At 37.2% G+C, this 14799-nt stretch overlaps 1 protein-coding gene across 2 annotated transcripts in view; it reads left to right on the forward strand.

Annotated features, from left to right (window-relative positions):
• The window catches only part of KHDRBS2 (KH RNA binding domain containing, signal transduction associated 2), a 368147-nt gene that overhangs the window by 321218 nt on the left and 32130 nt on the right, over positions 1–14799 (forward strand). Inside the window, exon 8 of one of the 2 annotated variants that reach the window (XM_050894052.1) lies at positions 4297–4323. The exons of the other annotated variant lie outside the window; for it this stretch is intronic. Coding sequence (XP_050750009.1) covers positions 4297–4323 — 27 coding nt within the window. The remainder of the gene's footprint in view (positions 1–4296; positions 4324–14799) is intronic. 2 annotated transcript variants of the gene reach the window in all.

The raw sequence follows: 14799 nt of genomic DNA on the forward strand, positions 1-14799 counted from the left end.
GGAGGATCAGTGCTTACGACAGCTCCCAGCTCAAAACAGTAATGTAGCTATGTCCTTCATCTCCAAGTACATCTCAGAATTCAAGTTGTGTTGGGCTGCCTGGGCACAGGTTCTAATGTCATTTGAGGACCCTACAGCCTTCAAGACATCCACAGAGGACCCAGGAGAGACCTCTGCCCTGCTGGACTAGGAGGCAAAAGCCAGGATATGTTAGGATGTCTAAAACGACAGTAGATAACTACGTGCAGCTGCTGAATTGAGCTCTCAATGTCTGCCTTATGGTCCGATGTGACGCACCTAGTTTTCACACTGTCACCAAAATGAGTTAGTCTTAAACTAGACAACTCCACTAAATTGTGCTTTTGACCTCCAGCAGGCACTGATGAGAAAGACCTCTTTCAAAGAAGAAAATTGTGTTGCTTATCCAAATGGACTTCAATTTAAATTTTTTCATATTAATTTTTTTTCTTAAATAAACCTACCCATATTAGCAAGTCAGTTTTATGTTGTCCATTACATTCAACGTCTCCAGTCCACATCTTGAAATACAGGAATTCTTTGGATCCTCAGACACTACAGATGGCAAAATGGACAAGAAGAATGTTGCTTTTAATTTCTACAAGGAATGTTTTCAGTTTTGTCTGGCTGGTCTCATTTTCACTCCTGTGCTGACTGCAAATATATTCATCAATCTGCCTCAAGGTCAAAACTGAGATACAGCTTTCTTCAATTGGCAAGATGACTACAATTTAAAAGCTGAAGGCTATCTTTTGATCACCAGTGATGCAACTCTTAATGTTTATTTGAATACTAATAATTTAGTATTATTTCAGTGATGCTTGCAATTAAGTGCTATAAATGTCCTTCCCACATTTTATAATTCTGAGCCGGGTTCTAGGCTTCCCAGATGTTCAGGGTGATGCTCAGGAGTTTACTGATAACTCTTTACTGACACATCTCCATTTTACCAAGGGAATAAATACTGCTAGCCCCAATGACTTAGTTCCTATTGAATATTAATGCTAAATAGACAAGTCAATATTCAGTACACCTGATTGAAATCTATGTTCTTGGCTGGCTACTGGTATGTATAGAAATATGGAAATCAGGAGGAGAGCTTCATTTTTTATATTTTTAGAGGGATACATTGTGAGAAATCAGCATCACAGTTAAGTCAGCTTCTTTTGCTTCTTAGATGCATTAACAGAGTGAGATTCTGGTAGAGATGATGGCTTCGTTTTAAGACAATGAACTTCCAGCTGCTGTTTTGCTAATCTACTCAAGCCTCTTGCAAGTAGAATTCTTGGACTCAGTGTGATGGGACTCAGAGGTGTCAATATTTTCACGAGCCTGACTTAAATATTTCTTATGATAAAATTTGAATACAGAGAATCACTAGTGTCAAAAAGAGTCAGCTTCCTTTCAATCCATATCCCCTTAAGTGAGCAATTTGTTGCAGTCAGCAAGTATATTTTTATGTATTTATTTCCTTCAGTGTTTTAGTATCTTCAGCGTTTAAAATTGAGTTCTACGAACTTATGCAACAGGCAGCTTATTAAACTGAAAAAAGTGGAAAGATGTAATTAAAGATTATTTTTTTAATTTTAAATAGTGTTTTGATGTTTTATGTAATCATGTATACATTTTTACACTGGACTAATTCCTAGTCTTGGTTAGGGGGAAAAAAAACAAAGCCCTTGGTCCCATGGATTTTCTGTTTCAAAACCCAACTAAATACTGTAATGAAGCACTATATAAAGTGCTGATGCCACCTCCATGAATCATGAAGATTTTTTTTTTTAAATAGATTCCTGAGTCATTGACCGTTACAATCACAGCTAAATCGATGTCTTTATTTTCTCCAGTGCATTAACAGAACAAGGACATGCCAATGAGGAGATAATACTGCCATTGTGGAATAGTGGTCTACCAGCTGAATAGTTGGTGATGAAACATTACCAGGATGAACCATCCCTTTTTAGAAACTTTTGAGACTTTAAAGAATCGTGACAGTATCTTCAATCTCTGTCATTATAGCTTGTAAGAAAGATGAGAACAACCTTCTGCTATTTTTTTAAATATTCAAGCAGAGTCTAAGAGTTAACTGGCGTCTTCTCTGAACTGATGGTGAAAAAATGTATCCATATGCTTCTCCTTTTCTACTTCAATAAATACTGACTTACCTTCTTTGACTTCGTTATTTAGCTATGAACACTCCATCCTTCAGTACTTCCAAAACTGACATAGTGGCTTTTTGAACTTGCTGCCTAAGACCTGATATAAATTTCAAAGAATTCAATTTAAAAATTCCTTTTAACATTGTTGCCCTTTAAAACAAAAAAGATCTGAGACATGAGTAGATTTTTATCTTATCCAGGGCAAGGTATTATCATAGCATAAACAAGATAAAGGTGAGTGTGTAAAGTGCTGAAACAATGTTTAAAAGGAAATAGTAATTAATAAGTTATTTCTTTTCATTTCATTGCCCTATGTTCTCTTCCTGAACTAGAATTGATTAAGATATATTGCAATCTGTATTTCATACCATAAAAATATCCCTGTAGAAAAATAAAATAAAATAAAAAGAAACAAACAAACAAAGCTAAAAGTTACATCAATAAAAATAAACAAAGGCTAAAAGTCTTTTATGACATACGGGGAAATATAATAACTGAGGATATGGCCTGAGTGGTAGGTCAGGATGGAAAGCTTCTTTTTATAAAAATCTTGGGTTTTTTCTAGAAAGCTGGAGAGACAACAGAAATGTTTTGTGTAGGAATTGATTACATAAGTTTCTGGTCACGTGTGTGTATGCTTGTAGGTATGTGTTGCGGGGGACACACATAGTTCTCCCTAGAAGATTAATGCAAATTGACTTGGCATGCAAGCTTTAAAATTTAAACTGTTGAAGAACTAAAACCACACACTGTTATCTTCAATGTCGAATATGGAGCTAAAAGGGTTCTGTGCTTAGTGAGAAATTCTAAGGAATGATAGCAAAATTTATTCATTCAAAAAACCAGCAACAACAAGATTTCAAGTACATCAGTCAAATGTTCACTGCAATTTATATTGTGCTTCCACATCTATACTGTGGAATAATAATCTCTTCAAATATTTTTTTCTTTTAGAAGGTATTCTGCCTGTCACATTTTACGCTATTTATCTAATGTAGTTGTTAAAAAGAGGAAATAGAAATTACACCTCATCAGAGATTTAAGTTATAGTGAACGTCACTTTCCGCCTTCCATCCTTTTTAGTGAGCCTCAAAACCATGTACACTCAGACAATGTAATTGAATGAAAGAGGTGCAAATATTGCTGTTACCCAAGAGCAAGATAGGTGCCTCTGTGTGTGTGTATGTATGTATATGAATTTATATGTATATACTCCTTAATGTATTAATATACAGTATACAATAGAAGAACCTGTTTCTTACAAAAACTTAGATTTCTACAGTGCAAAGCATTTTTATAACTATATCGAATGTTACGATTGCAGTGGTCAGCTAGAAACCTTGCTCTTGCTTTACAGGAGCTCATAAAAATCTAGAATGGCACCTTTTCCAAAATATTGATGAGTGTAAAGTAGAACAACAAAGTTGGTATGATTATGCTTTCTATGAATCAGTGCATGTTAAAATGTTCCTATATTCAACATCTTGTTAATTTTTGATTGGTAAATATACTAAAATAACTAGTTGAAAACAAATGGAGATATATTAGTAAAAATTAAATTGCGAGCTAAAGAGATGGATTAAAAGAAACGTTGAGATTCTCCAGTCCATTTTCAGTTACACTGTTGGACACCATCAGTAGACTGCACAGTGACTGGAGCAGTCATGGCCCAGGATGATCTGTACAGCTTTGGGAATCCAGCCCTAGACACACTTGAGAAGGTGGTTGAACTCTGCTTTTGGTGTCTCCATTGCAGTGTTTAGAGTAGAAGAGGTATTATTAGATGTGAACTGCTACTTCTGTATGGTAAATGAAAATCAGTACTGGACTGAATGGCAGTCCATCAATAGTTTTAATCATTTTTTTCTTCTTCATTTGTTGACAGGCTGTGTCAGGAAAGGTCAGAATCACTATTCTGAGATGAATAGTCTCACAATGAACAGGGCTGTTGGCTTTTTTGACCTTTTCTTATGCTTTTTCTTTTTATTCCTTGGCGAGCAGTAGAAAAATTAGCATAGAGATACTACTTAGTGTTTTCAGTGTGTCAATTTTACCTGATTCTGTATCTTTAATGCACTTAACTCAGTTAATGTATCAAATATCCAGTCCATTTTCTGAGTTTTCAACCATGAACAATAGCCAGCAGGTTAAGACTAAGCTAGACCAAAGCAATTACAGCTGCACGGTGGAAAGAGTGTAGCATTCAATAAGGGAAACTGTTCTCACTATTCTTCCTTCCTTCTTGTGTCTTGCTACGATCTAGGATCACAACGCATCCCTGTTTGCAGCACGACAGTCAGGCTGCGCCAGAGTCTAGGAATATGCCATACATAATAATAGGATTTTCATTCTCTATTTTATATGGATTTTGTTACTGTGATACATATTTGCGTCACTGATCACCTTAAAAAAATCTGCAAATTCAATCTGGTGCACAGCACAAAGGCTTGCTGAGTGAACTGAGTATCTTGCTATGAAACCCATATTCTGAGGTCTGTACGGACATCCTGTGACTTCCTGCATAGATTTTGATGCAATAAAGTTCCATCAGACTTTAAGGATTTAATTCGGGCAGTCACCAGTTTGACACTCTTGATCCCATACTGTCAAAGATAATTGGCCATCTTTTCCGGCACATCTCTTTGCTGGACCCAAGGAAAAGGAAGGGATTTGTGGAGGTAGGGGTCTGTATAAGGCTTTGATGAAGATTTGGGGGTTCTGGCTTGTTGCTCCGTTATCTACTGATCAGTATATCTCTATCTGTGTGAGGATTGCATTTGACTTTGAATCCTCATATTTGAATTATTTTTAAAAGAAACTGGAAGAATATAAACATGGACCACGGAGAATACTGAGAATACTAAGTGGGAAGAATACACCTCACTGGTACACTGAGATATATTTAGTCGTATGGGATAAAGTTAGCAGAGGTGTCTGACACAAAGATCTATTAGGCTGTCAGACAGTCTCCCAAGAGAAATGGTGGAATCCCTACTACTGGCAATATTTAGAATTTGATTAGAGAAAGCACTAGAAAATGTGCTGAAAAGAGCAATCATATTTGACAGGAGCTCATAATAGATGATCTGTTCTTTTCCATCCCTAATTTCTCTAATTGCATGCTCAAACTTGAGGGAGTAACAATTTAAAAACTACCTCTAAGTATCTCAATAAGTATTAACCACTTTTTACTGTTTTGCTCATTATTATATTCACAAATGAGAAGTCCCTTCACATTCTACATGTTTGCTTTTAATTATACCTGGCCTTTATGCAATAATTCCTGTACAAGATTGTGCTAGTTAAGTTCACTCTTCTTGCATATCTTTTAAAGCCAAGAAGAAAATTCTGCATTACCTCTAATCCTTGCATTTTATACATCATGCTAAATTGTATTTCCTAGTCTGACAATGTCTGTTAGAAAATGAAATATTGCAGTTAAGAAGATGCTGTGAGTAGGCACTTTCTTTTTTATTCCTGTACAGTACATGGGACCAAGAAGAATTTCCAGGAACATTTTTGTTCAAACATGATGTCCTGGTTTCGGCTGGGACAGAGTTAACTCTCTTCTTAGTAGCTGGTACAGTGCTGGGTTTTGGATTTAGTGTGAGAATGATGTTGATAATACCCTGATGTTTTAGTTGTTGCTAAGTAGCGCTTATCTTAAGCCAAGGACTTTTCAGTTTCCCATGCTCTGCCAGCAAGCAGGTGTGCAAGAAGCTGGGAGGGAGCATAGCTGGGGCAGCTGACCTGAACTAGGCAAAGGGGTATTCCATACCATGGAACATCATGCCCAGTATATAAACGGGGGGGAGTTGGCCGGGAGGCGCGGATCGCGGCTCTGGCATTGGTCAGCGGGTGGTGAGCAAGTGCATTGTGCGTCACTGGGGTTTTTTCCTTCCCCCCCCCCCCCCTTTTTTTGTTATATTCCTTTTCATTACTATTATTATTATTGTATTTCATTATTACTATTGTTAGTATTTTGCTTTAGTTATTAAACTGTTCTTATCTCAACCCACGAGTTTTACTTTTCTTTCCTTTCCTCCTCCTCACCCCACTGGGAGGGGGAGGGGGAAGCGGCTGCGTGGTGCTGAGTTGCTGATTGGGGTTAAACCACGACACGTGATTAGCAGCAGTGCAAACATTGCTGCATTCACTGTAAGCAGCACTTGTATAATAAGTTTAATCATTGTCATAAGCAGAAAAAAAATTAGTTTATCTCTTCTGCAACTGATATCAACATTTAGTTTCCCTAGTACTAGATTAATTTTCATAACTTTTAAAATCTACCTATATTTTTCACAGTAAGTTTCATTATGTCAACTCTTCAAAATTTAAGTTTGAATGAAAAAAAAAGTTTGATCAATTCAAATATATAAATTGATGAGACACACTATTCAGGTTCCAACTTAAAAATTAAATCAAAGGTATCATGGTACTGGTGAAATGCTATTTGGCTGTATGGTGTAAAACAATGCCAAATAAGAATTACCATTGTTATGTCTTCTAAATACTACTTTGTGGTCTTTTATAAGGTAAGAAAAATAAATGTAAGAGTTAAAATGTTTATGTAAAGAATCAAAAATTATGCAAAATGCATAAACTACATGAACAAGACAATTTAAAATTCATTGTCCAAATTTATTTTCAGAAATATTTTTCTAGAAAATTAGATTCTAGGAAATATGTGATGAACTATCTTTGTAACAATCTACGACATTTGGAATTTGATTCAGCAAGAGATGTAATTTATGAAAAAGGTGTGGTGTGTCTGGCAAAGATCAGGATATAAAGATTCCAACCTTAAAAATGCCTGAACTCTCATCTAGACCTGCTTGAGGATTAATAAATAAATAAATCTTTATTTGTCCTGTGTTTTGAGCACTTTAAACAATTTTATCTCTAATTCCACTGTGAAGTTTTGTTACTGTTATGTTTTACTAATTCATGGAGTCCTTAATGGTTAAATATATTTAAATAGAGGATAAAAACGGATCAAAAACAATGGGATTGCACATAGAATTAACCTGTGTATTGTCTTTTCCTTTCTTGACATAGGAAATATAAGGCTATTTTTGTGGATCTTTTTTGTTTTAATGCTGCAGTAAAATTGGACAGATCTCCTAGCTGTTAATCATGATGATTCCTACAAGTCTTTTCCTGAGGGAATTCTGTAATTTCAGAGACGTGGGCAGTTTATAGAATTTGAGGATGTATTTACTAGAGCACATTATCTTGCATTTGGCCAAGTTGTATTTAATCTGCCTACTTCCAGCATTAATAATACATCAGAGTGAAATTTGATTTAAAATTAAATTCAATTCAAGGTTCTGTAAAGCACCTATCAAAGCATATCTACTCTTTGCTAGTACCTCAGCATTTACTTGCACATTTACAAGCTCTGAGGTGGACAATCCTGTGGTCCACTTTTCAAGGGTTGGAAAATAAAAAGGAGAATTCCCAACCATTCAAGACCTGGAAATTTCATTTCCTGGATTATTATAAAGCTTATTTAAGGTTGAAATGGTTTACTTTTAAGGCATTGTGTCTAGCAAGTCAAACCATTGTGAAATGCTTTAAACCATCAATAAGTTGTTAAACTCAGAAGAGTTGTCAGTCTTTAGTAGATACTTGTAATGATTTCTGTATCTACGATACAAGAAACCTTACTGCTCCATGGACAGATTTTATGTCAGCTCCATCTATCAATCATACAGCTGGGGGAACATCAGGATGCACGAGAAGTTCACCGTCTGCTTTGCTTGAAATTTTGGAAAGAGAAATATTAGATATGATAAAGAGATTAAAACCAATAGTGGGTGTATTACAGCCCATCCTCCCTTGGCAGCCAAAGGCTGCTTTCTACTCTAGTCATTTCAGTTCACAGGAAAAATAAATCTTTCATTTAAATGCCATTTATGTGATATATTGTCACCAGTGCAACTTGCTACTGTAATATATTATCACTCGAGTACTATGTAAAGCTGTACAAGTCATCAGTAAAAGTAACAATTAAAAAATCCTTTCTTCAGGGTTCTGAGAATCACAGACAAGTGCAAAAATGCAACTTATTGCATATACACAAAGAAGATACGTTGGATTATTTTTCATCTCCACTTGCTGCTTATTACTAAAATAAGTCATTTTATTGATATTGGAATAAAGAGATGTTTCTGTGAGACATTCCTGTGCAATAGGAACTGAGTAAAGGATTGACACTGATGTTAGGATGCTATTCCATAAGCAGAGGCAATATGAAAAAAAGCACAAGTAAAATGAGAGAGGAAATGGTTTCAATGTTGATGGTAGCAAGGTTAGGGGACAGGGAAAGTGCAACAAGTTAAATGGATGTAAGCAACAGCTGATTATACAGAGCTTTGACACATGAATTAGTTTTAATGTGACTTCATGAGCATAGGAGAGCTAACAGAAGGATTTGAAGAAATAAAGATGTTAGTCAGATGAATGTTGTAGTATAATAATTGCAGCAGCAAATTATCCTGTAGGCTACAGTCTTGCAAATATGGAAGGAGTAAGAAAAGTCTCATTTCTATTAGATTTTCTTTTACATTTTCATTCCATTCTGATTTTCTTTTTCAGTACACCAAAATGTATTTTAAGTATTATTCATTCATTTTGCATTTAGTTGAAAAATTACAGAAGAAATAGGAAAAAAAGAAAGAAACCTACATTTAGGAGAGTACACAGCAATTTCTTGAAGTAGCTGAGATTCTGTTTACTGTGACTGCTTTGGCACTGCACAGCTATTTGTTTCTGTGGCCCCTGCCCTATATTTATCTTGCATAGAATCAATTTTAGGACTTCTGGGTAGTAAACTTGCTTAGTTTGACTCATTCTTATTACCTTAGTTGTTCAACATGAGGTTTATTTAAAACATTGAAATATGAGGACATGAATAGCTCATTTATGTTCTCTGCTTTGAATTTGCAAAATTTCTGTGACTGTGATTATACTTAAATTTCAATTATATTTCCATGACTATGTGAAAAATGTTCACCTCTATATGTTTTACCATTCAGTTATAAAGGTGTTTCCTATTGCTGGTATGTGAAGAGTAAGACTGATTTCATTAAGAGGTCGAATGTGTTGAGATTACTTCATTGTCTCTGGCAAGCACGTCTACTCAGCACTGTAGACTTTAGTTCATATATTGCATTCATGAAGTCCATAACATAGAGCTCTGATTTTTCAATTGATTAGTATTCCCATTTTAATTTCAGCATTATTTTTATTATTGTTACTACTGTTTATCATTTTGCTGGATATAGTGCCACTCTACTTGTCTTTGAGTTCATCTTCAAAACGCTTGGTAGATCTCACTAGTACAGGGGATATATATCATCTTCAACAAACTGATAGTATCTAGTTTCTCTTTTTTCTGACCCTGGAGGTACAGCTGAAGAAAGCAAGGCCAGCTATAATGGCAGGCATACGTACTTACGGAATAATTTAGTCATCATTTCAGTTTCTAAGCATAAATTACGATTCTGGGAATCCTTGCTCAGCAACAAACTAACTTCCCAGGTACTTCAGCGAGATTCATCTGCTCTAACTGCAGGTTTTCAACACTGAATAATCCAAATCTAATGAGGTGTGTTTCTTTACATCTACTCAGAGCTGTCCCCACCTTAGAATGACTTGGGGACTGAGCACCAAACTCTTGAGTGTGACTGTGATGGAAGGCAAGTCGTGCCCCTTACAGCACTCTAGAGCAGCTCAACCAGCTCAGCACTCACAAATCGTTGTGAACACACAATGACGCCACTTTTTTAAAAGGAACAAGTGCAGAAGGAGGTGACAGTAGTACAGGTCCAAATATAATAGCTGTGATCTGTTTTAACGTTGATTAAAATTACCATTTCTCTGTGACATGATTTAATCACCTTAAATGCTCTTTGCAGGAAAAAATTTTAAGATTCATTAAGCCAAACAGGCAGTATGACTAGCCAAGAGTGTTGTGCTGGTTTTGGCTGGGATGGAGTTAATTTTCTTCATAGTAGCTAGTGTGGGGCTATGTTTGGGATTTGTGCTGGAAACAGTGTTGATAATACAGGGATGTTTTCATTATTGCTGAGCAGTGCTTACACAGAGTCAAGGCCTTTTCTGCTTCTCACAGCACCCCACCAGCGAGGAGGCTGGGGATGCACAAGAAGTTGGGAGGAGACCCCAACTGACCAAAAGGATATTCCATACCATATGATGTCGTGCTCAGCATATAAAGCTGGGGGAAGAAGGAGGAAGGGGGGGATGTTCAGAGTGATGGCGTTTGTCTTCCCAAGCAACCCTTACGCGTGATGGAGCCCTGCTTTCCTGGAGATGGCTGAACACCTGCCTGCCGATGGGAAGCAGTGAATGAATTCCTTGTTTTGCTTTGCTTGCGTGCGTGGGGCTTTTGCTTTACATATTACCCTGTCTTTATCTCAACCCACGAGTTTTCTCACTTTTACTCTTCCAGTTCTCTTCCCCATCCCACCAGGGGGGAGTGATCGAGCGGCTGTGTGGTGTTTAGTTGCTGGCTGGGGTTAAACCACGACAGGCGTGAGGCATACATCTGGAAGGAGAAGGCTTCTCAGATGTATTTCTCTATTTTCCCTCCAGTGTTTCATATACCGTAAAAGGAGTCAGATTTAAGATTTTCCGTAGTTGTTAACATTTCCTGAGTTGTAGGTGTGTAGTCAGTTGCATGCCAGACTGTCTAACCCGAAATCTTCTCTGAACAGAGTGCCGTCTGTTTGAGATGCTCTTCTGACATGCCCACCCATCCCCATGCATCATTCACAGCATTCTGATTGCATTCTGGGTCTCAGGTCACTTCAAAATTAAGCTTAGCAGCACTGATTTTTACAAGCTCAGCTTTCTCTGAGCAATAAATTCCTTCAAACGATGAACTAACTTACATACCTAAAGGTTAGTTATCTAAATCTAACACATCTGCCCCGGGCTCCCTTTATAGTGATTGGAAAGAAAGTTCGCATTTAGAGAGCAATTCAACTTGTCCTCAAATAGGTGTCAAAAGTATGTGGGATGAATTACCCCCTAAAAATGTTTTATTTCTACCCTGTGATTCTTATGGGAATCTAGGTTAGTGGTAGACGACTGGCTTTTAGCCTTCTAAGCTAAGGTGATACAGATGTGTGAGAAAATATGGATATGGATGTGGCCAAGTCACAACAGAAGAGAGAGTGAGACAGCATTTGTAGATTTATAGAAGCAAGGAGGAGAAAATAGTGGAAACTATGCAAAGGCCTCTTTACTGGGAAACAACTGGTTTTACTTAGAGTTACAATTAGAGGTGGATTTTTATACCCTCACCTTCTCTGAGGTACAGTACTAATTTTTGTGTACTGCTGGGGGCAGCTAATGAGAAGGGCTACCCTGGTTCTCTGGCTGCAGACATTTTTCTTGTTCATGTATTTGCCAAGTAAAGTACAGAGTTGCATAACTCACTTTACCTTGACTTATTGTTGTTTGTGTTTTGCCTTTTTTTTTTAAACATTCTAGATATTTTGCAGTTTGCTACTTTAGAAAGAGTTGGGCTATCTTCTATAAAAAAACTAGTTAGTTTTGACTTCCTGTCCTGGTTTCGGCTGGGACAGAATTGACTCTCTTCTTAGTAGCTGGTACAGTGCTGGGTTTTGGATTTAGTGTGAGAATGATGTTGATGACACTCTGATGTTTTAGGTGTTGCTAAGTAGCGCTTATCTTAAGCCAAGGACTTTTCCGTTTCCCATGCTCTGCCAGCAAGCAGGTGTGCAAGAAGCTGGGAGGGAGCAGAGCTGGGGCAGCTGACCTGAACTAGCCAAAGGGGTATGCCATACCATAGAACGTCATGCCCAGTATATAAACAGGGGGGAGTTGGCTGGGAGGGGCGGATCGCGGCTCTGGAGCTAACTGGGCATCGGTCAGGGGGTGGTGAGCGTTGTGCATCACTTCCCCCCCCCCCCCCCCCCCTTTTTTTGTTATATTCCTTTTCATTACTATTCTTATTATATTTCATTATTACTACTGTTAGTATTATATTTGACTTTAGTTATTAAACCGTTCTTATCTCAACCCACGAGTTTTACTTTTTTTCCTTTGCTTTCCTCCTCCTCACCCCACTGGGAGGGGGAGGGGGAAGCGGCTGCGTGGTGCTGAGTTGCTGACTGGGGTTAAACCACGACACTTCCTTACAATGTATTTTATCATGTATTACCAAGACATACATAAAATATTGTAAGTAGGGCAGTTTTCATTAGAAGTAGTAGAATTATTTTCCTTCTTGGTTTCCCAGAGCTGAAACCTACCATTTTTCAAAGCATGCTGTGAAAATCCTATTTTCTAAGGCTATTCAGAAAAGAGGTGATTTAAACTTGGTACATTTGAGTGTGGGCTGTTATTGTTTGAAATAGGGTTTTAACATTAAGTAGGAAATTCATGTTTAAAGAGGTCGGATTGTGTAGGATTATGATACCCTTGTTACTGATTATACTTATTATTTTGTTTGTATTTCTAATATTTGTTTCAGCATCTGAAACTTGGAGAGGATTTGAGTAAATCTAAATAAATAAAATATCTTTCTCAGTGATATCTTGGGTGTTGAATCAAATTGATACTTAACTTTTTCTCAGGTAGTAGAATGTAAGCCTTTTTTCCAATTATGTCCCTTTTTTCTTCTACAGTCCTTTTTCACCTGACTATAATTTTCTTTATCAGTGGTACAGTAGTGCGTATTTGCTCCTGAAGTGAGTGTTCCCAATGCTAATTTCATGTGCTATTCTGAGATTCTTCTAAGAGGTTTTCCTATCTTCATTTTGTGGGGAAAGACTAGTAAATACTTAAATATGCTCATTTTCAAATCAGTCTTTTCTTGAATTGAGCTGTATTTTAAAATTTTCCTTAAATTTTCTTTTTTCGGGGGGCGGTGTTGTTTTTTAACTCTAAACTATACCAAAACTCCTCACAATCATCCATAATTTTTTATGAACATTGTTAGCCCCACTGCAGCTCCAGATGTGTATTTCTGTTCCTTTATCTCCAGTTCAAGATGTATCACTGTAAGGCCAGAGCAAATCCTAGTTATTGAAAGACTCGCTTTCCTTTTCCCTGACACAAACTAAACAGGTCTTTTTCTTACATTTTGGAAAGATGTTTTATTAAGAAATGCCTGAGATAAAGATACCCTGGCATAAAAACCTGGCCTAGAAATGGCTATCAGTTTGACTTTGAATATTTCTAATAGCACCCCCGTTTCATATTTTTCAGTTCATTCCATTAAGCTTTTTCTTCTGAATGGTGGTGACAGCTACCATGGGGAAAAAGACTCCTCACACAGGAAAAGAGTCTTCCCAGGCAACCAACCCCAGTGCCTTTGATAGCCTTGAGAATCAGACCTCATCAGTAACTTTTTGGGAGGTCAGAGGAACCTGTTTCCCTTGGGTCCTGCTTATCTGTGCCCTTATTCACCTCTTCAAAGAACTCTGAAGATTCAGGGAAGCCTTTTCTTCCCCTTCACTGAAACTGGGTGGCTTGACCCTATCAACTTTTCATACAAGTTTTCTAATATTCTGATGAGTGTGGAAATGGATTCTCCAGTGGCAGACATGGATCAGATCAGGCCCAAAGTCACTTTATCTGAGACATTTCTGCTTGAAAAGCACAGACCTCAATTAAAAGGCATTAGAACTTACATACAGGATGGAAAGTCTAAGTGTTATACACATATATGTGAAGATTTCTGGTGAAATAAATGAAATCGTAGAAATTATAGAAGAAAAAAATGTCATATTCAAAACACTGACAGCATGGGTAATCAATCCTTTTTCCTTCAGTGAGGTGAGGATACAGTACTAGTAACTTATTTAGATTCTCTAAGAGGACAGTTCTGTTCCTATCAGCATACATATACAGAATGTTTATCAATTTAGTTTGGTTGGTTGGTTGGTTTTTAATACAAAGACTAATAGACCTAGAGAGTGCATGAAGGAGTCTGACTCTATTGCTCAGTAAAACATTGCACTGCATTTGGAGAGGGCATCCTGGGTGCTGGTCTCTGGATTTATACAGAACTGCTCTTGGGAGCACCGTCCTCATCACACACAGAGCGCAGAATATGTGAATTTGAATGTCCTCAGACTCATAGCTTCTGGACCTTAGCAGGGTCTACATGGGAGCTGGGTGTTTCATCTCTCAAAATGTGCATGCAAGAAATATTTTCAAACATTAAAGTTGTAGGTTCTGGGGAGCTGAAGGTTAAAGAGAAGAAAAATGCTCAGTGAGTTTGAGGCACTTCAAGGATGTGAAAGGAGCTATTTTGGATCTCAATTCTAGATGCCTAAAGGCTTCTTTGGGACAAGGGTGTCTGGGTACGATACACCGTATTAAACTTTGAAAAAATGCTAGTATGTACCTTACATAAATTGTTCACCTGTAGCGTTAGAAGATAATTCTCATACAGATTGACACAAATAAGAGAACATTATCCAGAAAATACTTTTTCTTTATTAAAGATACATTGTGCTTTTTCACTCTGTCTCTGTTTTCCAACCATTCCACTTGAACCATTTGCACTGTATTGACCTGCTCTGAGCCCTTAGGGAGGCTGTTAAAATCTGTAACGTGA

Source organism: Gymnogyps californianus, chromosome 3 (genome assembly GCF_018139145.2).
Source record: "Gymnogyps californianus isolate 813 chromosome 3, ASM1813914v2, whole genome shotgun sequence".
NCBI lineage: Eukaryota > Metazoa > Chordata > Aves > Accipitriformes > Cathartidae > Gymnogyps > Gymnogyps californianus.